This window comes from Pyrus communis, chromosome 16, assembly GCF_041283825.1.
Source record: "Pyrus communis isolate YQ-2024b chromosome 16, ASM4128382v1, whole genome shotgun sequence".
NCBI lineage: Eukaryota > Viridiplantae > Streptophyta > Magnoliopsida > Rosales > Rosaceae > Pyrus > Pyrus communis.
The window spans coordinates 8,039,220-8,066,631 of record NC_142580.1 but is presented as its reverse complement, the minus strand read 5'-3'; the positions used below and the strand labels follow the sequence as shown (position 1 = coordinate 8,066,631).

The 27,412-nt window shown below is 35.0% G+C and overlaps 2 protein-coding genes and 1 long non-coding RNA gene across 5 annotated transcripts; 1 reads left to right on the top strand and 2 right to left on the bottom strand.

Annotated features, from left to right (window-relative positions):
• Nucleotides 1-2,036: 2,036 nt before the first annotated feature.
• LOC137731437 (uncharacterized) lies at nt 2,037-2,664 on the bottom strand. The gene is made up of 3 exons (XR_011068261.2): nt 2,603-2,664; nt 2,405-2,480; nt 2,037-2,320 (listed from the first exon to the last, which is right to left on the bottom strand). It is a non-coding gene; the product is annotated as an uncharacterized LOC137731437 (long non-coding RNA).
• A 2,842-nt stretch (nt 2,665-5,506) lies between these two features.
• LOC137731813 (putative protein S-acyltransferase 6) lies at nt 5,507-9,417 on the top strand. Of its 3 annotated transcripts, none has more exons than XM_088688034.1 (7): nt 5,622-6,206; nt 6,303-6,580; nt 6,767-6,949; nt 7,552-7,860; nt 7,974-8,054; nt 8,159-8,392; nt 8,475-9,417. In XM_088688034.1, the coding sequence occupies exons 2-7, from the start codon at nt 6,440-6,442 to the stop codon at nt 8,925-8,927; spliced, it is 1,401 nt and encodes a 466-aa protein (XP_088544160.1). In that variant the 5' UTR covers nt 5,622-6,206; nt 6,303-6,439; the 3' UTR covers nt 8,928-9,417. The 3 variants fall into 3 exon arrangements, with proteins under 3 accessions (XP_068327141.1, XP_088544160.1, XP_088544161.1); XM_088688035.1 differs by having other exon boundaries at nt 7,547-7,860; XM_068471040.2 differs by lacking the exon at nt 7,974-8,054 and having other exon boundaries at nt 5,507-6,206.
• Nucleotides 9,418-18,966: 9,549 nt separating this feature from the next.
• Nucleotides 18,967-26,914, bottom strand: LOC137730476 (potassium transporter 5). Its single transcript, XM_068469466.2, has 9 exons — nt 26,700-26,914; nt 24,093-24,318; nt 21,950-22,198; nt 21,731-21,769; nt 21,308-21,568; nt 21,160-21,212; nt 20,741-20,855; nt 20,383-20,637; nt 18,967-20,265 (listed from the first exon to the last, which is right to left on the bottom strand). The coding sequence occupies exons 1-9, from the start codon at nt 26,904-26,906 to the stop codon at nt 19,262-19,264; spliced, it is 2,409 nt and encodes an 802-aa protein (XP_068325567.2). The 5' UTR covers nt 26,907-26,914; the 3' UTR covers nt 18,967-19,261.
• Between the last annotated feature and the right edge of the window lie 498 nt (nt 26,915-27,412).

The following is a 27,412-nucleotide window of genomic DNA, read 5'->3' as shown; positions in this document are numbered from 1 at the left end:
AACTTTCCTTCAACTCAATCCAAACCTAAGCCAACACATCCGTACTTTATCTCATTTCTCATCTTTGGCCTTTCACTCGGTCTCAAATTCTTTCTGTCTCTTTGTCTTTCGCTTCTCGAATTCGAAGCTTAGCAGCCACCACCCTCTCACAGTTTCACTTTAATGAACTCTCTTCGCTCCGGCCACCACCACACCTCACGGCTTCATCTTCACCTCTGATTCTACCTGCATTTATATCTTTTCTTATGCAGACTATGATGTACCTTTGACAAAAATTCAAACCTTTTTTGTGAGAATGCATGTTTAGGAGCTTGCATCATTTGTTCTTGTAAGGTTTTGTCTAGTTTACTCAAAAAAGAAAGTTGCTTTGATTATAGGTGGAAGTTTCATAACTTGAAGATTGTACAATTCTAAATCATGGGGAAATGTATGCATTCTTAATAAATGAGACCAGGACGCAAGTTTCATTATACTTTATAAAAGTGGTACTGATATCTTAGATTGATTCTCTCTGTAATTGTTTACATTTTCTCACACAAAAATACACATAAGCACATGCACAGACAGACATTCTCTTACACTTATCTTTTGCTTTGCTTCTTACTTTTTTTTGTTACTCCTTGATCAAATAAGTTGGCGTTATTGGAATCTATATTTCTTACATTGCTTTTCCAATGGACTCTGTCACCGTAACTTGGTTACCTGACTGCCTGAAAACCCAAAACTATTTCGGGATTCCCGATTTGTCCTGAAATCCAAAAATTATTTCAGGATTCCCGAAATTTGGGATTCCCAAAAATTTGGTTTAGGATCGATCTTGAAATTGGGATTCCCGAAAACTTCGGTTTGGGAATCGAGACATAGTTTTTGGTTTGGTATCCCATACCGAACTAGCCCTAGTGAAATTTGGTATAAAAGGCTGCAAAGCAGTCTCTACACCCCTAATTGCAAATGAGAAGTTGAAAGATGATGGGAGTGAAGTTGTGGATTCAAGTTTCTACAAAAGCATTGTTGGCAGTATATTGTACCTAACTGCAACAAGGCCTGATCTAATGTTCTCAACAAGCCTACTTTCAAGGTTTATGCAGAATCCTACTAAGATACACATATGGACAGCTAAAAGAATGCTGAGATATGTGCAAGGCACACTTGACTATGGAATCAAGTATGAAAAAGGGAAGTCAACTATCCTAATTGGGTTCTGTGATAGTGACTGGGGTGGCAGTGAAGATGATTAGAGATGCACATTAGGCTATGCATTCACTTTTGGTTCAAGGGTTTTCTCTTGGGTATCAGTGAAACAACAAAGTGTTGCATTATCCACGACTGAGGCAGAGAGTGCCTCAGAGGCATCAGCTCAAGCCATCTGGCCAAGATTCATACTCAAGGACTTTGGTGAATTGTAGGTTGATGCCCACGCCACTTCTGTGTGATAAGACCTCTGCAATCGCCATGACTAAGAACCTAGTCTTTTCATTAGAGAACAAAGCACATAAAGAGAAGATATCATTTCATCATAGAAGCATTGCAAGAGAACACAATCAAGCTACACTACTGCAAGACAGAAGAACAAATTGTAGACGTTTTCATGAAGGCTCTTCTAAAGGATAGATTCAATTATTTGAGGGGATTGCTCGAAGTGACAACCATAACCAATTTAGAGGGGAGTGTTGGAACCTAAATTGCTTTTAGTTCCAAGGATCGAAGGCAACAAGGTGAAGCTCCAACGGATAGTTTACTGCTGAGTCGAAGAAGAGAGAAGAAACAAAGGGTTTTAGAGTTAACGGCCAATTTTTGTTTTAAAGCTTTTGTGTGTAAGTGAGTGCCATGTGTACACTCCAGATTAGATCACATAAAATCCCAATAAGGGGCTATGATTAAATGTGGAGTATGGTAGTCAAATTCATAATACATGCTTGTCCTCTAGCACAATTAGGAGAGATGTTTGTGAGTTGGCAATGAACCAAAACCCTACATACACTCCTATATAAATGAAATTATAGATGATGCAATTGCACAGCCTTGTAGCCGTCAAATACCTGCAACATTCCTTATTCATTCTGTCATTTCGAATCCCTAAGAAATCTAACCAAAACAGCTACAAAAACACATCAAAGTACCAACTTTATGAGTAACCCGGGTGTGATCATCTTTTGTGTCTTCATCTTTATCTTTTGTGTCTTCATCGTTTGTGTCTTCATCTTTTGTGTCTTCATCTGAAACTATAGGAATTCTAATATCATATGCAGGTAATATGCCAATTTGTTGGCCTCCAAAGGTAGCATCCTGCAAAGTGATCACTCCCTTCCTTTCAGCCACACTAATAAATTGATTAAAACAAAATAAGATGAAGCACTTTAAATACTAAGATTTGAAATATAAACAGATTTTTTTGGCTTCTTACATCAAGGAGAAGGGCAGTTTGAAAAGCATAAGGCTGCACAAAAGTCACCAAAGCATATGGTAATTGGTCATTATCCCTGCAAATTATGAAATAATTAACATTAAATTAATTAACAAAAGTTAAATAAGAACAAATTGATCAACAAAAGTTAAATAAGAACAGAATGATCAAGCAGTTAATAATTTGGAGGTTGTTTGCCTCGCGAGCTGGATTTGTTGAACAGTTCCACAGTAAGAGAAGAAGGTATTCAATTCTGCAAGAGTCACCCTTGGAGGAAGGTTGAGAACCTGAACAGTTAAATCTTCTGTGGCCATATTATTATGTTTCACAGTTGCTCACCATCCGCCTTCTACTAAACTTCATAGTCTGATTATTCCTTGTACAATACAAAGCCAAATGCTTCGAATTAGAATCCAAACCTGACAAAGAATTTTGAAAAAAGCATACAACTAGGGTATAAAGTAGATAACAAAGATGATGGGCACTACCTCTATTAGAGAGATGATACAAATGTGATATAGAAAATGTGGTAAGTGTAGCATTACTTGTTCAAATATGAAATATCTATTGAAATTTAATTAGTGTGATAAATATAGGAGTGATTTTCAAATGAACCAGACAGGAAATAACGTTTCCAATTTTCGTTTCAAAATTCTAGAATCAGATCAGATCACAATTATCAAATTTGAAAATTTTGGAATTGAGTAATCTTAGAAATTTCAATACATATCAAAAATTCATATAATTCATACGTTTTGAACATGGTCGAATTTTTTATTGTTCTTTCTGTACATTTTGGTATAGGCTTACCTCTAAATTCAATTAAATATTTGTATATTAGTGTGCTTATACATTTTAATGTATTAATATATGTTTAATATAAAAATAATAAACAAATGGTATCCCAAACTGAAAATAAAACAGGGGTCTCAAAGTTAATTACAAAATACATAATTTGAGTAATAACTAAAAAAAATTCAAAATATTTCAAATAAAAAATGAAATGAGTTTGGAACACTTTGAAAAAATCAGATTGAAAATTCATAATTATAAAAATCCAATCCATTGCAATTTAAAAAAAAAAAAAAAATATTTGACTTTGAAATTATCAAATTTTGAAACTTTATTTCGAAATCGAAAATATAATTCCAACTTGCTGTTTTTTTTTGGTCGAATAATTCCATCTTGCTAGATACATCATACATACATGTTTGTTCGTGCAACAGATACCACTAGTGAGAAGGAAGTAAATTTCAAACGTTTCCATTGCTTTGTGAGAGGCACAAAAGGACTTTTAGATTCTCGGGGCCGCGTCGGAAATCGGAAATGAGTCGCAGTCATGGAATTGCTTTTTGACACTCTCTTTCCCTTCCTTCCCGTTTCATTTTCGTTATTCCCCTTTGGACCTTTCACATCACATCATGTACCAAATTAATAATACCAACTAAGAAATATACATTTTGTTATAACATATAAGCATTATTGTAATTTGCAATCATCTAAAACTTTTTAATCTTAGTCATACATTGCAACTCACATTCATTGAGATTGTTTATGTAAAAACTATAAAACGTTTTTTTAGCTGCGTTTAACAAAAAAAGTTCGAACTCCTTCTAGGTAATGGATAAACACTTTCAAGTAATTTTTAAAAAATGTTTACATGTGATAAATTAGTCTGGTAATCAGGACGTTCTTTTTCAATTTATTGTATCTCAATTTCAAACCCTCCCCTCAGGGCCTTAGTGTAGTTTAGACTAATAATTTCATTTGTAATAAATAAATAAAATATTTCAAAATGTTTTTGGTGAACTGAAACCACTTATAAGTGTTTCCTATAAAAATAATTCCAAATAAGTGGAAAAAAAATTATTTTCAAGTGTTTCTCAACTGATGCATTAGTTCTTCTTTCACTTATATAATAATAGATGATGCATCGACTCGTTTTCTAGACACATGAAAATCTCTCTTCTAGAACAAGAGAAGAGATCCTCTCCAGATCTTTTCTACCAAGGCCTATTATAACTTGAGGTTAAAATAGGTGAGTCGTTAGATAAAATTTTAAAGATTCGAATCACCTGATTCGAGGACCTTGGTAAAAGAGATTTGAAGAAGATCTCTTCTCCTAAAACAATACATGAGTGGTCAAATTTACTTTTGTTCAACTCTCTATACATACTCTCTTAACCGAATACTGGTCAAAGTTTGAAATCAATTTATCAATCATCACTCTTCCCGTACATTAATAGAGGCTACTATCTTATGGTCAAATTCATCTTGACTGCTCATACATGCATGAACATGCATACGCAATATATTCAAGGTCCATTTGGATTGAATAACTTTGTAGAAAGAAATAATTTTGATTTGTTTCACAACAAACACATAAACAAATTGATAAAGAAATAAACATTATTGAGTTAGTCTTCATGCCTTCCAACCAATTTTTTTTTTTTTCAAATAGAAAATGGAGCATGTTTTAAAAATATAATTTTTCTCTATGATACATACAACTGAGTAATCTAAAAAATGCAAATAAAAACTAATAAATCCTTACAATTGTTAAAATTTTCATAAAATATGCATAACGCAATGACATGTACATATAATCAACTCCAAAAATAAAGAAAAGAAAAAAGTTGCCTCACCAGAAAAACATTGACAACTTTAGGAATGTGATTTGCTGCCGACTTGCCGCTGAAATTTGTAGGCTCAAAATCGATGCATAGGGCATCCTTATGATGTGTCTTATGCTTATTTTAATAAAGTCAAATCAAATCACACAATTAAAGAAAAAGTTAAAGGCAAAAGACAAAGCAAAACTAAAGGGAAAACGAGCGTCCAAGATTACGATGCTTGGGGAGCCTAGCCGAAGGCCCAATTAAAAAGGGCATTCATCAAACATTTAAGGACTACCATAATCAAATTTTCTTCATTTTTTACGTACTAACTTAAGAATCATATTTACTAAAAATCAAATAAATGAAAATTGTTTAATAAGCTGTAAGTAGTGGATAATTGACAATTTCAACAAAAATTAAGATTTATCGTATATTTATTTGATACATATGAATGATAAACTATCTCTAATTTAACTAAACTTTTACAAACATAATCTTCAAAAGCGTACCAACACTGGCCAAAGTGATGATTCGTTTCCTTTTACTTTTGGGAACACAAATCAAATGTGATATTCCGTGTCAGTTATAGTTGGTGCCTCGTGGCAAACGGGAAAACAAAGCTCCATTCCTCGTATGAGCAGAGAGAGTCCGCCACGTCCTACAGTACGAGAAAGCTCCGGCGAATACCACGTTGCCTTCTATCCCTTCTCCTCACTCATACCTGTCATCCTCCTGTCCTCTGTCTAAGCTCATATTTTTTCCCGACAAAAAAAAAAAAAAAAACAACAACAAAATTCAATATACAAAAAGAGGGCAAAAAGAAAAAATATTCGGAAAAATCGGCGATCGGAGACGTCGGGAGGGAAATCGCCACGGGAGCAGAGATCATTTCCCTCTCGGACGGACTTTTAATCACTACCCAACCTCTTCGTACACCTCTTTGGGTTTGGTGGCAACCGGTTCCGACTCGAGCCTCGTCCCCGATCCACACCCACTTTCCGATTTCTAGCCAAGCTGATCGCTTTCATGGCGTTTCAAATGCATTGAACAGAAAATCCCCTGACAATGTTGAATTTTTAAACCCAAACCCTTCTCCGTTCCCCACTTTTCGGGCGACTTCGGATTCGGTTCTCTTCTCCTCCCCGTCGAAAACCCAGAAAAGAAAAATTCAAACCGGCAAAAAGGTGCGTCAAAGGTTTCATTTTTTCTGAAAAATGAATATCGGTTCGGGAATTTTTGAGCATTTTTTATTTTGTTAATCTGGGTGTGTTTGATTCTAGTTGGATGCGACGGGCATTGTGTTTTCCGAACTGGGGCGTTGAGGGTTGGGGTGCTTGTTTGAGCGGCGGATCGTACGGTGGCTGGTGGGTCAGAATCCGATGCATTGAGGTGGAGGGATTGTAGGGAGGGAGGGGCCATGAGAAATAACGACATGGTCAGAACGCAGCAGGAAAGAATGCACGCAAATGCTCTGCCTCAGCATTCTGACTCCGACCGTCGGATTATTGACGCCCCTGGCCCGTCCCTGCTGCTTTATCAAGTTTGGAAAGGAAACAATGTAGGTGATTAATCTGTGAAGACATCTAATATTAATCACATTGCATGTAAAAACAACAGAAGATGAATACAAATCCATATATCTATCAGTTTACTTTCGTAATCCTCGCATTTCGTAGATTCAGCTGTCTTTGGATTGAAGCCCTCATGGCCTTACAATGAACTGATTCCGTCTGATTTCTTGCAGAAATTTTGCTTTAATGGAAGAATTATATTGGGTCCAGATTCGAGGTCATTATTCCTTACTGTGTCCCTAATTGTGGTTCCGGTGATCCTGTTTTGCGCCTTTCTTTCGCAAGGACTAATTCATCAACTCCCGCTCTACATTGGCATTCTTATTGTGGCTTTATGTCCAGTATTAGCAGTATATGTGAGTTCTTCATCTTAGACAACTTGTTTTTCAATTATTACAACTATCAAAGATGTCACGGTAGGAGGAAAATTGAGAGAAAAGAGGAGAAATTTCCAGCCATATACTTTGCAATTTTATTACCAAGGTTTATTTGAGTTAACTATCATATTGTTGTTTTTCGGACACCAGAATATGATAATATAATTCTTGAAACTCAGATGGAGCACAAGTGCACTTAAAGATTTATTTCCGCTTTAAGGCAAAGACAATCGGTAGTTTCATTGGTTTGTAGAGATGTTCTGAAATCATAATATGTTTTGCACGTTGGGTTGATGTTGGTCAAGTTTTCATTTTTGCCACTCATCCATGAAGAGTGCGGAGGGCAACAAGACCTGCCTGGTCTTACTCACCAATTGTTAGAACCCGTTAAACGAGTCGGTCCTATCTGTTAGTGTATGATTTTGATCAAATTGGTGCTGTGAAATAAGTTTATTTGCTCGACTTTTCTTTGAAGAGAATTTACGTTGTTTGCAGTGGTGAACTTTTGTAGGTATTTATAACTGAAGGTTACTTTTGGATGTATTTATAACTGAAGATTTTTGGCCTATCAACTAGTGCAGGTTGTGATTCTTCTCTTGATCACATCTGCAAGAGATCCTGGCATTATTCCTCGCAGCTTGCATCCTCCAGAACCAGAAGATGACGGCTATGTCTCTAGTATCTCTTCTGATTGGCCAGGAAGTCAGAATGGGCCTCCAGGCATACCACCCACAAAAGAAGTTATCATTAACGGCGTGATAGTTAAAACCAAATATTGTCAAACATGCATGCTATATCGCCCACCCCGATGCTCTCACTGCTCTATATGCAACAACTGCGTTGATCGTTTTGATCACCATTGCCCATGGGTGGGGCAATGCATTGGCAAAGTATGCTTCATTTTGATTGAACTAGCATTTTAGCTGGAATTTACAGAGTTATTCAATTTTCGAATTTTAATTTTATCTTCCGTAATATGATATAAGGTACAACCTTTTAGCAGAATCAAACCAATCTCTTAGTTGTGACTTGTCAAGTTGAATGTCTTTCACTCACTACTTGCACGGTTCATGCATCTAGGGTTGTGAGTTTCCAACACTCGATTCATCTTTAGCTCAAGTGTTTGTTGGATACGTTGTTATCTTTTCATAGTCCTTACACTGTTAAAGTTATTTTTTTTTTTTACAGAGGAATTACAGATTCTTTTTCATGTTTGTGTGCTCCACGACCGTTCTGTGTCTCTATGTCTTTGCGTTCTGCTGGGTAAACATCATGCAGATAATGGATTATTACCATTGCAGTCTCTGGAGAGCTTTTTCAAAGTCACCTGTTTCAGGAGTTCTAATTCTCTATACATTTGGAGCTGCTTGGTTTGTTGGAGGTCTCACAGGATTCCATATCTATTTAATCCTCACTAATCAGGTTCGTTGCTCTTTACCTTTGTTGCTGCTTGGTGTTCCCTCTCTCTCTATCTCTCTTAGAGGTAATTTCCACTTGTGTGCAGACAACATATGAAAACTTTCGGTATCGGTACAATCTGAAGATGAACCCTTACAATCGTGGGTGTTTTAGCAATATTACGGAAGTCTTCTTCTCTGAAATTCCGAGATCTAAACATAACTTCAGGGAAGTGGTCAAGGGCGATACTTCTTCTGTCTACACCACTTCAATGCCATCAGGCCATCCCATGAGCCCAGAGATGCCCAAAGCAAGTTCTGACATAGAAATGGGAAAACGAAAAGCTGTTGCTGCTGAAGATCTGGAGGATATACAAACTCAGATTGATAGTGTTGGTGGATTGCAGCGGTGTGAGACCCAGCCAAGACGTACAAAATGGGATCACAATGCCAACTGGGGGAGCTCACCTGATATACAAATGTTGGCTGCGGAGTTTGGAATGGAACATGGTTCAACAGACAGACAGAAAATTGAAGGGAGTATTAATCTGAAGAGCTAAATTATTGGTTAGAAATTGATGTTCTACTCTTACAGCCAAGGTAACAGCTGCTAACCTGGAGGATCGTAATTGGTTACCGACATAGTGCTGAACTCCCATGTTGGAAGGACGCTATCACAATCCAGTTCTCCATGGTAGGAATAAGAGCTCTGATTCAGATAAGTAGGAAGAGGAACTTGCATAGAATCAAACTGCCTTTATGGATACTTTGGGTCAAGTGTAGTGCTATAACGTTTTCAGCGAAACTAAGGTCCGCATCTACTCTATACATTATTCTTTATCAAATAACGGAAAAGCCTGTAGATTGTGGTTAGAGGTCCGGTGGTGGATTTGGTTCATGCGAGGGTTCAAGATTCATAGACATTTATGTGAGTTGTTTTTCCTTTTTAAGTTGGAAAGAACTGAAACTAATTTTTCTCCCAGAAATTAGACATGTGTAAACATTCTCCTGTGAAACTTTGTGTAATATGTAGATTGGTGATGCACAAAATCAAACTGACTTTAGAACAACGTAAAGTGTCGAGGTGTGACCTTTGCAAGGTTGTTTCGGTCACCTAGTGTAGGTAATATATAAAGAGATAGATATAGAGAAGCAAACACAAGATGTACGTGGTTCACCTTCAGTTGGGCTATGTCCACGAGGGTAGAGGAGTTCTCATTAATAATGTAGAGTTTACATAATACAAAGATTGAAGCATAATTATCATTAGTGTGTTCTAATAATGGGTTAAGTAGAATAATAGCGTTAGGAATTAGTTGTAAGAAAATGGTCTCCTTTTATAGTTGAGGAGAGTCTCATGCTTTCGTCCGTTGTTGATGTGGGACTCTTGGGAGTTTTATTCTGATGTTGACACGTGTAACATTGTGGTTGGCCTCCTGGTTGGAGAGAAACTCTTATGCTTTGGTAGTGGTGTCTCAACACGAACCCTTAGGTATAAAGTTGACCTTGGCTTGGTAGTTAGGGAATTAATGAAGTAAGGTACAAACATAATGAACTTTTATCTCTCAAAGTTTAACCATTGAGGCCCTCAGGAATCTAGTTAGGAGAGTGTGTACAAGGGTAGCGGCTGCATGTTTGACGTATAATGGTCGCTTTGTGTGTTCCGCTGAAAATGCGGAAGCTTTTGCTGCTAGAGATCGAGCAATTTACGCGGGTGCCGTAGATGACTCTTATTACAAGCCATTTTTTAAGGTTACTCTAGTTAATAGTGATAGAGAATGTTTTTGTCGAAAGTTTTATGCATGTTCATAGAGGGAAATAGTGTAGTCCCCAGATTAGCTTGTTAGGGTTAAGGAGCCTTCTGACTTTTGGGCTCTATTTGGAAGATTTATTTAATTCAGACTAAGGATGGCAACGGTTCGATTTGGGGACGAAAATGCTATATTCATTCTCATAACTACGAGAATTAACTATATCCATAACTGTAAATTAATCATCGGGGATTATCCATAACCATACTCACCGCTACCGGGTAACGAATTTCTCATCAATTAATGGTTATATTCATCTTCGTCAAAAATAAAAAATTATATTCATTCAATTGACGCACAATAATTTAGTAATACTAATTTCGTCATTAAATAGCCACATCTAATAGTATAAAAAAAAAAAAAAAAAAAAACAATGAATGTATTTTGTTGGGTATAAAAATAGAGAGCTGCTAGACCCACCCCACAACCTTATTTATCCACCCCATCTTATAATCTCACCCCTCATAAAAAGTTAAAAAAAATAAAACACTCTTTTCTCACCCACCATATTCCTAAAATGTCCATCAATTTAACTATTTTTCAAAAATTAAAAACTAGTATGTTTCTAATGATTCTTCAAAAGAGTGTTGATATTAAATCATAGTAATGTAACTGTGAAGATTTGAACATAAACATGGCTGCCTTGCACTGAAGAAGAACAAAAGTACAAGCACCAACTTGCTTTCTCCTTTCAAAACATCGTCCAAAATCATTGGAAATTCAGTGCCAGTTTTAGGTTCCATTGCATGTCTTGTAATACCCTGAAAAATTTAAATATATGAAATAGATATTCATAATTATGAATATGTGGAGAAAATTGAAAATAAATTGATTTATGATTATGGAAATAGAATTGGGAAATTTTAAAGTTTTGTTTCTGAAAATTATTATAAGTTACGTAATGTGTTATCGAGATTTTATGTTATTTTTTGAAAAGTATATTAATTTATTTGAATCTAGTTTTAAATTAAACTAGTTACGAAGTTTGAAGTTGGAAATTAATTATTTAAAATCCGTCGACCTTTTTAGGTCACAATTTATATTTTTAAATAGAGCTCGACCTCACGAACACATGCGTGCAAACTGCTCGTGAAACGGAGTTATAACGAAGAAGAGATAAATGAGCAAAGAAAAGGGTGCAATGGTCATTTGGCCAATTTCTGGAGGGCTCTAGATCTTCTGGAGCAGAGAGGAATGGAGCCATGTGGCGGGCTGTGAGAGAAGGAATTGGGCACGGCCCAATCAGAAAAGAAGGAAAGGAGGGAAAGGAGGAGAGAGAGACGGAGAGAAGGAAATGAGGTATCCTCTTTAACCTGCGTGACCCGGTCCGAGATACCAAGCTCCGACGCCAATTCCGGCGTTTTTCTGGCGAGTTGGACATCGCCACCTTCTTCATTCGACTCAGTGACTCCCCTTCTTCCAATTTCAACTTAAAATATTGGGGAATTGGATTTGATTTAGTGTAACCCGCATTGGTGGGTACGATGGGTCCGTGTCTTCGATTCCCCAATTCTGAAACAATTCCATCAAATTACTATCACCAATAGAATCCTATTGAGGTCTGGAATAAAGCCCAAACAATTTTAGGGGCGGCGGAGTATCGGAGGTGACGAATCGAGACCGCCCATTTATAGGGTTTCCGGTGGGTTCGGGGCAAATTGGAGCCTTTCCAGGCCAAATTGGACTTGACCACAGGTATAAAGTTTGCTATATTCTTTGAGATCTTCATTTTTGTAAAATTTGGGAATTTTTAGAAATAGTTGAATTTTCCGGTAAGTCGGGGCGGTTGGCCGCCACTGGCGGCTGTGCGTGCGGCAGTGCACGGCCAGGGAGCCTGACACAGCCCGACCGAGATCAGGGCGTGCTGGCCGTCACACAGAGGTGACGTAACCATGTGCACGTGCGGAAGCTAAATAGAATAGTAATAAAAAAAATGCGAAAAATTTAAAAACTAGCATACAAGGACTAAGAACAAGTGCTAGCGTAAGTGAGACGCTAAGTTCAGAGCAATAAGTCTACAGCAGTCCAAAAGAAATGTTTCGACAATAGTACACCCGAAGGTGACCCTACACTGATGAGTGTCTTTCAGAAATGCCGGGAAGCCCTCTGGGAAACCACCGAACCTGCTACTCAACTAGAACCTGGAGGGGCGCAAAACAAACGTGTGAGTGGGCAAAAACAAAGCTTTCGAAAACCATTTATAAAAATACTTTCTAACCCCTCGCCGTAAAACCTGTATACTTCCCAGAAATAAACATATATACGTAAAGTATATATATATGTCAATCATGCTCAAGAATATGCCATGTCGAAACCTCATAATGAAATGCAAGTGCTCAGGTATAAATCATGTAACATGTAATCTGGCAGCCGGAGTCACCTAACGTGACATGTACGGCTGCATCTAGAGCTCAAATCTCAAACTCAATAACTGAACCTGCCCACGATCCGACTCGTTAAAATGTGGATGAACATGCCTAAAACTTCATATCGTTAAAATGTTCCAGTTCAAATCAAACATCCTCCACATATATTACAAACCTAATCTCTGAGAAATCTTCATATCTCAAAGGTCATCCCAACCTTTAAGAAGCCCGTGGGATTGCCATCACCTCATCTCTCCTTGCCCAAAGTTTTTTCGCAAGAAACTGTAGGCATAGTTGACAACTATCTTCTTGAACATCGATGAGTTCTCTTCTGCTACCACCTCTGCCTCTGCCAGCAGATGTGCTATCCGGTGCTCCATGGCTGCTTGCACAAAGGACTGCACGCAAAGTAAAATGTTTTGTGCACAAAAGTGGTAGCACACAAATTACTGATTGGATTCCGCTCAATGCAGAACGGACTGCATGCAAATTAAAATGTTTTTGATCTCTCTAGCAAGAAAAATGTTAAGGGATACAATCATCATTCATTTATTCGTTCAATAAGTCCAGAATTGCATGCCATGAAACTAGTATTCATCCTTACCACTTGGGCTAAGCCAAAGGCAAAGAATGGATTTTTGAAGCCTTCGGCTTAGCCCAAGTGTATATATAAACCAAATTGCTCACAAATGCAATTTTATGGCTAATCCAATGGCATGCATGAACATACATTGCTTGTAAATTAGTGTCGGAGCCACACAAATTAACATATTGAGAACACATTAGGCAATATCTATCACACAGTCATTAGTTTCCTCACACCAGTTTTGGCTCATTTTAGATCACAGATTCACAAACACTGTGATCTCATATCTCATAGGTCATTCCAACCCTGAGAAGCCGAGTCCGTGGGATTCTCATGATTTACTCCCCTTGCCGAAAGTTTTTCCTCAAGAAACTGTAGGCATGGCTGACAACTAGCAAGTCCTGCCACATAATGGCGTAGTAAGGAATTATTCGGTGAGGGGGCTAAGCTAAAATTATTATACGAATCAATTTTTTAATCTTTTGTTGCTTACATAAAGTTATATAATAGTAAACCTGAAAGTAATAATTTGAAGTAAGAAATTTATACTATGTTTCTAGACTTAGCCTTGTACTTGGCTCCGTCAGTGCTGCCACACTCGCTTTAGGAGCAAGTCTGACCACACTACTACAGAAAACACTTTGCGCGACGAAATAAGTTTGTTGCGCAAAGTACAATTTCGCTGCACAAAACCTTACACGACGAAAGTTTAGTCGCTCAAAGCTTGTGAAGATTGGGTTTGAACGACAAAAATTAATCTTTGTCACGCAAAGTAGCTTTGGGCAACGAAATATTTCAAATTTTAAAATTTTTGTTTTTAAATTTTTTTAATTAAAATAAATAAATTTAATATTTTGCGCAACAAAATATTTTGTCGTGAGGTTTTTGACCTTTTGTTTGATTATTTCTCTTATATTAATTTGTTCAAATTTTTACTTTTTTAATTTAATTTAATTGTATGATTTTATTTTTTAATTACTTTAATTTAAATTGACATATTCAAAATAAAATTACATATGAAAAATAGTGATCAAATATATATATATATATATATATATATATATTCAAAATGTACACATAAATTAACAAATTACAATAATAAAATCCTAATACAAGTCTATTGTGGTGGTAGTGGTAGAGGATATGTTTCGATAGCGTCCTAATCCTCAACTTTAGTCATCAAAGCCTCGACGATTCCCTACATAAAAACAAATATGGTCAAATAACAAAAAAATTAACTTGGCATAATCTCCCTAAAATTGGTATACCCCAAATCCGATCCCAAACTTCACTCCTCACCCTAAACTCGACCCCAAACCCTGCACAAAATCAAAACTAACCCCAAAAACACATATTAATGAAATTTTTTTTTTTGGGGAGAATATACCTTTTGGCAAGATTGAGAGTGAGTGAGAATGAGAGGGAGGAGTGAATGTGAGAGAATTAGAGGAGATAGTGAGAAAGAGATGAAAGAATGAGTGAAAGTGAGAGATAGTGAAGAGAGAGATGAGAGATTAAGTAAGAGGAGTGAGTGTGAGAGAGAAGGTCGGATTTGGGGAGAGGGAAAGAGAGAGGAGAGGTAAGAGTAGAGAAAGACATTGAGAAAATGGTGGAGGAGTTATTTTGATTTTAAAAACCGTATCACTTTGCGCGACGAAATATTGGTCGCGCAAAGTCTGAATTTTCTTTTAATTTTTAATTTCCCTCGTCCCATTTTTGGTGCCCGTCCAAATTTTTAGAGTTTTGCGCAACGAAGTGTTGGTTGCGCAAAGTTTTGCGTGACAAAAAATTGGTCGCGCAAAATCTTAAAAAAAAAAAAAAAAAAAAAAAAAAAGTCCCACATCCCATTTTTGGCTCCCGTCCAAATTTAAGGATTTTGCACGGCGAAATATTGGTCGCTTAATGTCACATCCCGACTCCGACGTAGCACGATATTGTCCGCTATGGGCCACGCCCTCATGGATTTGTTCCTGGGCAAGAAAACCTCACTACCCAAAATGCATCATGCTAGGAAGAGAGGGGCATGTACATATAAGGCTAGGGACTAACCCTCACCCCGCTGATGTGGGATACTACAATCCACCCCATTTAGGGAAACCGACGTCCTTGTCGACACATCCGAACGGACGGTGAGTCTGGCTCTAATACTAAATTGTCACATTCGACTCCGCCGTAGCACGATATTGTCCGCTTTAGGCCATACCCTCACAGATTTGTTCCTGGGCAAGAGAACCTCACTACCCAAAATGCTTCATCCTAGGAAGAGAGGGGCATGTATAAATGAGGCCAGGGACCAATCCTCACCCCATTGATGTGGGATACTACAAGTCTTAAAAAAAAAAAAAATTAATTCAAAAATTTTCCGCATCCCATTTTTGGTGCCCGCCAAAATTTTTAGAGTTTTGCACGACGAAGTGTTGATCATGCAAAGTCTTAAAAAAAAATAAAAAAATAAAAAAATAAAACAAAAACTCGCGTGTCCCATTTTTGGCTCCTATCCAAATTTAAGGATTTTGCACGACGAAATATTTATAAAAATAATTGTTATGAATAATAAAAAATAAAATTATTTTATTTTACAATTTAAAATAAATAAGGTTTAGGTGACCAAATGTGTATTCGTCGCGCAAAGAAAATAATAAAGGAATAATTTAGTTTAACAATATAAAAATAAATAAATAAAAAGTAAATAAGAGGCGACGAAATATTGATATTCGTCGAGCAAAGCTTTTAAAAAATAATGAAAACTTGTGAAAACAACTATATCTTAAAATTTATAATATAAAATAAAATAAAATAAATAAATTGGTTTGCGTGACGCATGTTTGCATTATTACGTCGCGCTATTGGTTTTTGCACAACGACTCCATTGTGGCGTCGCACAAGTTATATGTATATATATGTGTGTGTGTGTATATACATATTTTTTTTTTAAATTATTATAAAGTTTACTGAAAATGTGACTTTGCTCCCTTCAAATTCAACTTTTTTTACATAAAACCCACAATAATATATTTTTCTAACAAAAATCCGATCCAAACTACAATAATAATTTTAAAGCTACTAATAAATATATATACCATTCAATTTCTTAAGTGTTGTACGTACAAAATAAATAAATTGAAAGCGACTTAATAAATAAATACACACACACCATTCAATGATCCAACCGTCAATGTTTGTATATACTTTGAGATTGTATACGCCAAAAATCTCAATAAAAAAAAAAAAAAAAAACATTCAGAGATCAAGTAACGGAACAAAACTTTTCGATGGTTATAATAAAAATCACGATTTAACGGTTATTTTAACTCCGATTTTGATTTTGATTTTTTTTTTTACAGCTACACTCCTTGACCCTATATGAATACAATGAATGAATTCGATCTTCAATTTAACATATTTATACAAGTGGATACCACAACATCTTATGTTATACTTAATGAAAGTATAAATAAACTCTTAAGTGTTAGTGAATCTATTGTTTTGATGGGATACACATCCTACGAAACTAGTTTCAACGATCTAACCGTCAAACTTGTTTGTATATACTTCGAGATCGCATACACCGAAAAACGCAAAAAACAAACATTCAGAGGCCAAGTAACGAAACAAAACTTTTCGACGGTTATAAATGAAAAATCACAATTTAACAGCTATTTTAACTCTGATTTTTATGATTTTTTACAGCTACACTCCTTGACCCTATAGGAATATAATGAATGAATTTGATCTTCAATTTAAAATATTTACACTAGTGGATACCACAAAATCTTATGTTATACTTAATGAAAGTATAAATAAACTCAAAGTGTTAGTGAATCTATTGTTTTGATGGGATACGCATTCTATAAAACTAGTTTCAAAGATCCAACCATCAAACTTGTTTGTATATACTTCGAGATCGCATATGCAAAAAATCACATAAAATAAACATTCAGAAATTTGGTAACAGGACAAAACTTTTCGACGGTTATAAATGAAAAATCATGATTTAACGGTTATTTTAACTCCGATTTTGATGATTTTTTTTACAGCTACACTCCTTGACCCTATATGAATATAATGACTGAATTTGATCTTCAATTTAAAATATTTACACTAGATATTTAATGAAAGTATAAATAAACTCTTAATTGTTAGTGAATCTATTGTTTTGATGGGATACGCATTCTATGAAACTAGTTTCAACGATCCAACCATCAAACTTGTTTGTATATATTTCGAGATCATATATGCCAGAAATCGAAAAAAACAAACATTCAGAGACCAAGGAATGGGACAAAACTTTTCGACGGTTATAAATGAAAAGTCACGATTTAACAGTTATTTCAACTCCGATTTTGATGATTTTTTACAGGTACATGCCTTGACCTTATATGAGTATAGTGAACTAATTTGATCATCAATTTAAAATATATATTTTCTAACAAAAACCCGATACGAACTAAAATAATTAATTTAAAGCTACTTAATAAATATATATACCGTTCAATTTCTTAAGTGTTATATGTACAAAATAAAAAACGAAAATAAATTGGTTTAGGTGACGAAATATTTGGATTATGTCACGCAAAGATTTAAAAAAAAATATTTTATTTATTTATTTATTTTTGTAAAAACTTTGCGCGAAGATTTCGTCGCACAAAGTCACTTTGCACGACGATTTGTGTTTCATCATGCAAAATTTCGTCATGCAAGGGTGTTTTTTTACTAGTGCCAGCAAATTTCTTACTGGTATCATTGATAATCTCTTTTGAGAAAGGATCCTTGTCGGATCCTCTTTATGAGGATTCTGGAGATCCTCCAATCACATTCGTTCATCGTGCATTGTGCGGTCAGTTTTTTTTTAGATACTGTTTATATTCAATTTTAAATATAAAAAATTTACAATGATTTATGACCGCACGATGTACGATGAATAGATGTGATTTGAGGATCCCCGAGATCCTCACAAAGTGGATCTGGCAAGGATCCTCACTCATCTCTTTTGAAGCAAGATCATGTCGCTTGCTATTGTGTTCAACACTTTGATTCTATACCATGGTTATGTTGAAATGAACATCAGAGATTTCGATGGTACGGTGATAGGATCAATCGTGCACTCGCGTAAATTGATCAATTGCACATATTATTTTGCATTTCTTGACCTTTTATGGATGAGTTTATACATCATGAATGGTCTCCTTTCACATTGTAGTACATTGTGAACGTTATAGCAAAAAAAATGATTGTGCTATCCACACATCTTTTTTTTTTTTTTTTTTTTTTTTTTACTTTTCACACTGTTAATTTATGTCATTTCATTATCTTTAATTCATTTAATTCGATGACAAAAAATTATAGGAGTAATGTGCAGAAGATAAAAATCAGTATGGATAACACCACCCTAAAAAAAGAATTATTGTATTAGAAAGGAATTCGAAATTGGATTATATACTCTAGGTCCATATTCAATTCTAAAACTTCATAACGTTCTAGAAATTTCTTGGGGCACATTAAGGGAAAATGTCGCGTTGTCGTAGGTTGTATACATCCGTGTCCAGTAACATCTAAGATTTACTCGGTCGAAAAAAAGATGAATCACCGAATGTATGCACCCGCATGTCAGTATCTATAAATGCAAAGACACTAGAATTTCTTGAAGCGCAGGGGGTGGGGGCTCAGTAGTCCTATAAAAAAGACACCAATCCGACCGAAAAATCAAGAAGAAACCAAACACTACAGCCAGACCCTGACTAGTGACTATTTTTGTGTGTCATAAAGGCCATATTTTTGTGTCATACAGGCCATATTTTTGTGTGCGCGCGTGTGTTTTTATAAGAATTCTACGTACTTGAACTAAACTTAATAATATCTTCATCAAGTGGAAACATTTACAAAAATATACAGCAACCAAATTGCTCACAAAAAGCAATTTTATGGCTAATCCAATGGCATGCATGAACATACATTGCTTGTGAATTGGCGTCGGAGCCACACAAATTAACATATTGAGAAACACGAACATTATGCAAGATCTACCACACAAGACACAACCACTAGTTTCCTCACACCGGTTTTGGCCCCAAAGTACTCTTAAAGCAAGACTTATTTGTTCATTTAAGATCACAGATTCACAAACACTGATCTCATATCTCATAGGTCATTCCAACCCTGAGAAGCCTAGTCCGTGGGATTCTCATGATTTGCTCCCCTTGCCTAAAGTTTTTCCTCAAGAAACTGTAGACATTGTTGATAACTATCCTCTTGAACAATGACGAGTTCGCTTCTGCCACCACTTCTGTCTCTCCCAGCAGATAAACTATGCCTTTCTCCATAGCCTCTTGCACAAACTGCATTTCCTCGGCAGCTCCTTTGACGGGTGCAGAGACTATTCCGTTAGATGTTGACCTAGCAGTATTGAATGATAGAATGCGCCCAGATGAAAGACGTGGTTGGTTAACTTGTTGAACTGATTCTTCAGCATTGAATGACTGTCCAGTTGAAACTGCCTCATTTGTTATTTCTCCATCACGAGCAAAGTGCTCATGGCGGATAAATTCTTTCAAATTCTCAACTAATTGTTCCTCAAACTCTTTGGGTTCCTCCATTCTGTCATTGTAACCATACCTAGCTACACAACGGAACATTCGGTAATCTCTTGGCTCCAACTGTCGAAATAGAAATCTTTCCTCCAATGCCACTTTGCTGAATGGAATAGGTTTGATCGACACAATAACTATAACAGAGTGGATGGACGGTATGTTGTTAACGAAGTGAGAAAATATAGGGGGAATCCCTTGCACAAGCTCAGAATATAGAAGTCCAATTCCTGGCACACGCTTTATGTTGGGATCAGAGGCCAATTGTTTCATGTATTCACTAGAAACCTTATTCTTGAGCTCGAACATATATCTTTGATGGTGCACATAATGCCAAATCCCCATGATTACCATAAGGAAAAAAGAAAAGACCAGAGGAAGGTAACCACCGTGAACGAATTTGTACATCACCGCAGATGCATAAACCACCTCGATACAAAAGAACACCATAAAGAACAGACCAATCAACCATATGCTAGTTTTCCATATCACTAGCATTATTAGAGTAAGCAAACATGTTGTTATCACCATAACACTAACCACTGCAATTCCTGCATCACGAAAGTGACATGTCAATTTGGCAATCTATAAATTTTCTGTATTACAACTTAAATGTTAGTACACTAGAGTAGATAGTAACTTCAGATAATGCATTTTGTTCTGCTTACCATACGCATTGCCAATTTTTTCCGTGGTCTTGAAGGCTGCAGTGACTATTACACAAGCAACCATGAGCAGGTAATTGATCTCAGGTATGTACACTTGACCCTCATACTTTGCAGAGGTATGAACAACCTTAACTCTTGGAAAACAACCCAAACTTAGGGATTGAGATATAATTGAAAATGCTCCAGTTATCATAGCTTGGCTGGCAATGATGGCAGCTGCTACCGCCACAACGAACGTTGGCCAGTACAAAGGGTCTGAATATTACATCCCAACGAAGTTAGTTAACTAAGTAATCGTTCAATCATAGTCAATTGTAACCACAATAAGAAAATTTCTGATATGGGCAACTATAATCACCTGGTATTGAGTCATAGAATGTGTTCTCCACCTTCCCTGGGAACTTTCTGAGGAATGCTGCTTGCCCACTATATGCAATTATTAATGCAGGAAATGTGACGAAAGAGAAACTCACCTGCAAACGTATTACGGTGAAAAAATGTTGGTTACTTACAGAGTTCACCTCGCAGAATGTGTTTGAGAAATGGGATTGGAAGACTGTTTAATTGTTTTCCTTACTAATCCAATTTATTTAGTGTATTAATTTTGGACATTGTCAACTCAGTTTCTCTACTATTAAATTATTCATCTCTAGCTTAAAATTAGTTTTCTTTAGGAGAAACCAATATCAAATCCACCTATTTCATAAAAAAAATATTCGATCCAGGAATAATTCTTGGCGTTATGAAAAAAATTTAAGTACATAGGGTAATACTTACTTGGATTGCTTTGACACTGAAGTGACCCAGATCAGCAAACATGGCCTCGGCCCCTGGTTTAGTTTATGTAACTAGTTAAATCCATATATTCACAAGGAGATTAGGTAATTTAAAAGTATACAAAAGGAGTTAATAAATATATATTTACCAGTAATGCAGAAAAATATTCCCCCAAGGGATACCCATCCCTTTTTCCCATTTCTTCTAAAGAAATCGATGATGTATTTTGGATTGAATGCACGTAATACACCAATGTCATATTTGAATAAGTTGTAAAGACCGATGCCACCGATGAACACGAACCACACCAGGATAATAGGTGCAAATGTGATTCCAACTTTATCAGTGCCAAATTGTTGAACAGCAAACAGTAAGATCAAGATTGCTATAGAAATCCCCACGACAGCATCTGGATTGTTCTCAGTCAATGTTAGCAAGTGTCAGAAACCGCTAACAGAAAATATATGGGAACCCTATAAAACTTGTATATATGTGCATGTTTTTTTTCAAACGCAAGATGTTGGTGTGAATATTTGTAATTAACTGCTCTTTGCATATTATATTCTAGTACCTGAGCCTAATGACTTGATCCCGCTCACAGCAGAAATAACTGCAGGTAAATTACACCTTTGGGTCAACAGTTGTCCAGAAAAAAAAAAAAGTATTTGTACATTTAGTTACCCACATACTGTTCTGTATATAAATTATCCATAAGGTATTATTATTAATTAGTTGTTCAATAAGTAAGGAAGTCCAAGGTTGTGTGCCAATTTAAATACTAGCTAATTACCTGAAATGCAAGGAGTAAGAACCCCATCTCCAATAACCATTGAAGTTCCCATAATGGTGACAAGGAAAAGGATGTATTTGGCAATCTTACTATTCTCGAGCTTCTTCTTGATGCTTTGGGATCGTTTTAACTCATTGGACGGTGTTTCAAGTTTGTAGTTAGATAGCTCCCTGTCTTCTGGTTGGTTATTTGGAGTTAAGCTCACCTTCGCATGTCGGCATATCAAGGAATACAGTGCAAATGTTCCCCCTACAAGTTAATATACTCAATTAGTTTGTTTAGGTAATTTATTAATGATGAATATATTAAGTTAATGACGGTGACTTGGTAATTTCTTGCACGATCCGATAATCTGAATTGAAACGACACAAAAATAACTAGTTTTGGGTTAACACGTTAATTAATCGTGTCATTGTAGGGTCCTCCGTTAATAACTCGTTAATACCGGGTTCTTATCAGGTTTATCCCCGAGTAACCCATTTCAACCCGTTAAGAAAACAAGTAGTTTGATAATTTTAAACTATTATAAAAACCTTACTAGTTACTACAACAACCATATTATTTAATCTCACATAAGTGTGATTAAAAAAAAAACAACACATTAAAAAATTCATAATAATTAATTTATATGTATGAAAAATGTGAAAAATATGGAAACGCTCATGATTATATCTTTTACGCTTTGATGATACATACATCGTTGTTTGAATTTTTAAAACCCTACAAACCCTCGTGAACAGTATTTTGGGGGGAGTTCAAAATAAATAAAAATTCATAATAATTAATGTACAAGTGAAAAATGTAAAAAGAATATATAGAAGCTCGTGATTACGTCCTCTACGCTTAAACAATGATTACATCGTTATTTATATTTTTAAAACCTTCTAAACCCTCACTAATAGTGTTTTTTTGTTTGAGTGCCTAATTAATAAAAATTCATAATAATTAGTGTAGAAATATGAAAAATGTAAAAAAAAAAAATATATTTATAAAATCGCTTCGAATGACAAGCTTTACAACTTTCGTAAAGCGGTCAACACTGAAATTCTACACTGTAATCCAAAACCCTAGATTTATATATAACTATCGATTGTCGTATACGCTCTATTCTTCTCACCATATTTAAATTTTCTTTTTTAAAAGGCATGATCTTTTAATGGATGCAGAAAAATGGACGGTTTGGATCGTTGATATCATGTCCAGATGTTTATGGTCAATTGAAATTTGAGGGATGTTATATAGTTTCTAGAGACTTTATAAACTCAGAGCAATATTTTCATTAACTGTAAAAGTCTAAATGTGATATCAACGATTTGAATTGTTCATCTTTCTGTGTCTTCTAAAATATCATGTTTTCAATAAAGAAAATTTGAAAAGAAAAAAAAAACGGTGAGAAGAATGTAGCATAAACGTAAACGACAATTAACGGTTAAACTAAAAACTATTATTTATGGGATTATGGAGATGAATTTCAGAGTTGACCTCTCCACAAAAGTTGTAGGGCTTGTCATTACAATCGTTTGTTTGTTTGTTTTTTATTTTTATTTTTATTTATTTTTATTTTTTAAATTAAATTAAATTAAATTTTTTACACTTCTACATTAATTAAAAACTATTAAAAAAATCTTACTTCAACATAGCCATAGGATTTAATCTCCCTTCATTTTGCATATCCTTGAACATTTGATATTTTATAGTAATGTACTAATATTTTTTCATTAAACTCTTATTTTGGGTATATAATACTTGAAAGACAAATCTGTTTTTATGTTTGAATTAATATTTATGTGACAATATAGTATGTAAATACTAATTTAGTGTTACGCTTCTCATTTGATTATTTATTGAAGTGAAATATATTTTTCTTTAACGAATAACAGGTCGGGTCATATTACTCGTTAATATTAGCAAGTCGAGTCCAGGTCAAATCATATTACCTGTTCATTTTAACGAGTGTTACACAACACAACCCATTAAGATCATGTATGTCATGAAAACGATATGAGCGCAAAAAACACAACACAAACGTCAGGCCTAAGTGTCGCGTATACGAGCCATGTATGAATGAGATTAGATGTCAAATATAAAAAAATGTAATACCATCACATCACTTAAAACAAAGTTTGATGGGTATCAATCTTACCATCACCATTGTCATTAGCCCATAGCACGATGAAGACATACTTAAGTAGGGGTACGAGCGCTATGGTATAGATGATGAGAGACAATACTCCTATAACATCGTCAGTGTTGTCAATACCATCAGTGAAAGTGGTAGCATACACATAGAGCGGAGACGTCCCTATGTCCCCATACACAATCCCCATGCTCTGAAATGCCAAACTCAATGTTCTATGCCAGTTATTTACCTGCAACAAAAGTGGATCAAAGTATAAATTTGAAGAAGTCTTACTATTTGCACCAACCTATTTGATCACTTTTCATACTATATATAGAAAATTCTATATTTCAATCCCTAAAGAAGATTACTTTTAGAATAAAACCGTGTATAAAATTAAAAACTAACTTAATCCTTGGTATTTAATTTTAACGTTCAAATATTAATTAGGTTATAATAATTATTGAGCTTTTTGTGCGTAGGTTATATATTTATTTCTATAAACAATAAAAATATTTTTTGATAATTATTATTAAGTAAAAGTCAGATATTATCATCTATTTTTCATTGTGCGTGAATTTCTCTATATATATGTATATGCATGTTACGTACCGACACATTTGTACCAAAACTTATGTATCAACATTCGTACCGAAACTTATATACCCCAAAACTTATGTACCGAGACTTTCGTATTGAAATTTATACCTATACAATCGTACAAAAACTTATGTATGATACAATCGTACCGAAACTTATGTACCGATATAGTCGTACCAAAACTACGTACCGAACAATCATACCTATGAGTTTTTTAAATATAAATTGTTTTTGTATTGTTGTTGACTTTTTTAATTATAAAAAAATTGAATTTTGAATAAATTTTTATCTATTAATATGATTGGATGGAGCACCAAAAAAAAAAAAATAATATTATGGATGGATAGAAATGTATAGTAAATTTGCTATAAATATATATATATATATATATATATATATATATATATATTTTTAGTACAACGATATATTTTACATTAATGGAATGAGGAATTTGGTTAAGCCATGCAATAAACAACCTAATAAGGACTTATATAAAACCATCCATGTTAAAATCTAAACAGAATCTTATTTAAACACTAAAATCCAAAAACCCCTACTATATATTGGTATTACATAACAAGATAATACCATACATGAATAGTTGAGATTGTTGTTGCTCATAAATTGGGGTATTTTACATCAATAAAACTAAAACAGCGATCACCCAAAAAAAAAAAAAAAAAAAATTGAAGAATTGGTAATTTGTGATTTAAAAGGTTATTTGATACTGTCATATTTTGAAAATGGATCTTTAGGACCTTTCGAGCAATTGGATTAAAAGCTTTGGTTTGGCATGACAATTCATTGATGAATTTTGTATATGCTTATCATTGATAATTAATTTTTATATTATCAATTAATTTTACAATAAAATTAACTTTATTTAATAATTATATTTACAAGAAAAGTTGCTATGCAACAACCCAATCTGAACGTGGAGGAATTTTTCAAGATGACAGGTATACACACAAGCATGGCAAGTGGTGTTCCCCAGTATTCACTTATTGACATCTGTAAAGTAACAATTAAAATAGAATAACTCTTTTAAAAGTTAATTATTTTGAAAAAAATAAAGAAACAGTCCAGTTCCCGAGATAGACCCACCACCCTTTCTCCTTCTTCACTATCCGCGCCGACTACCATTGCCACCATTCCTCCCGTAAAACCATCAATTTCATCTTTACAATTTTACTCATGCTTTATTATTTTTTAGATCAATCAAATATAAAAATAATTTAAAATAAGAAAAAAAACAGGATTAACCGATGGGGATTGCGCTGACCTCACAAGCCCTTGAATCGGAGGCCGGCGACAACAGATCTGAGGGTGCCGTGAGTATCATCGGGTTACATGTCGACATAAGAGTAGGAGAGAAAGAGAGGGAAGAGTAAAAAAGGTATTGGGTGTCGCCGGCAGAGTCACAGGGCGACGGTTGAGGTGGGTGTTTGGCGTAGAAGGGGTAAAGTTGGAATACAATTAGGGGTAAATTTGGAATTCAGAAAATAAAAAATTCTGGTTACTCAACAGAAAACTTAAAAAACAACGTGGCAAATTTTTAATTGAAACGGCTAGCTGTCACAACTGTATTAGTTGGGAATTTCAAGTCAACTTATGTTCCAGATACATGGAAATTTTTTTTTATAAACGTGGACGGATTCCAACAAATTTCAATATTTTATGACGTTTTAGATATTTAATTATATGTTTAATTCATTTCCAATTAAATTTCAATATTTTATTAGTTGGAATACAATTAAGTTTCTGGGGTTATGTTACATTACATTGGTCATATTGGCTTTTAAATTGTAACCTTATTCAGACTATCAATTAAATTTTTGAAGTTGGATTTCACCTTATTCTATCGAATTTGATCTTGTTCAAATCTGCTTCTCGTACTTGTATGCTTTGTCGGAGATGGTAAAAATATTTCAAGTAATTAACTAAAACTTTGAAATCCATGCTGCAATATGATGCATGGTAGCCTTGACCTGGAAAAGAAATGATGCATGGTAGCTAATAACCTAGACTGACCTGTGAGCCGTGCCTTCCATTCATGGACACTCTTCCGGCCTCCAAATTGAGAGAGTCGACATGGCGCAACTTTGCCCATGATCCTTTTCTCTCCTTCAGTTGCTGGTTCGTTATTTCTTTTGCTTCTTCTGTCTCCCCCTCTGTCGGGATCGCCACTTTCTCCGCCATCTCTTTTGTTTTTCTACTACTCTTCCTGCACTTGTCCATCTACAAACTCATTGCGTGTCGTTTTATAGGCAAAATCAGACCCGGTTGGTACGCTTATTCAACTTCTGACGTGCTACGTACCTTGATTTATTTATTTATTTATTCTTCATCAACCTACAAATTGATTTTTGTAGACGTTTCATTTAATCATTATCGTTTCAATTATAAAATTTTCAGGTTTTCCACCGTACGTTGTTTTTTTAAGTGCCCACCACACGTTGTTGAACTCACAAAGTCGCATATTCTCGTAATTTACAGTAATTTTTTGTGCATTAAATTTTGTTGTCATATGTGGCAATTAGTTTGTGTTATGCCACTAATTACGATTAACATCTATTTAGACAAAAAAACTCAAGCCGATATACCATTTCTCTTTTGGTAATCATGCACTAAATTGAGTGTGCCGATCTAAACAGTTCCATATCTATTTTGTTTGTACTGCAGGAATTGTACAAAGACGGTTTACAAACGTAATGAATTTCTTGACAGGTCCATATATTTTTTTT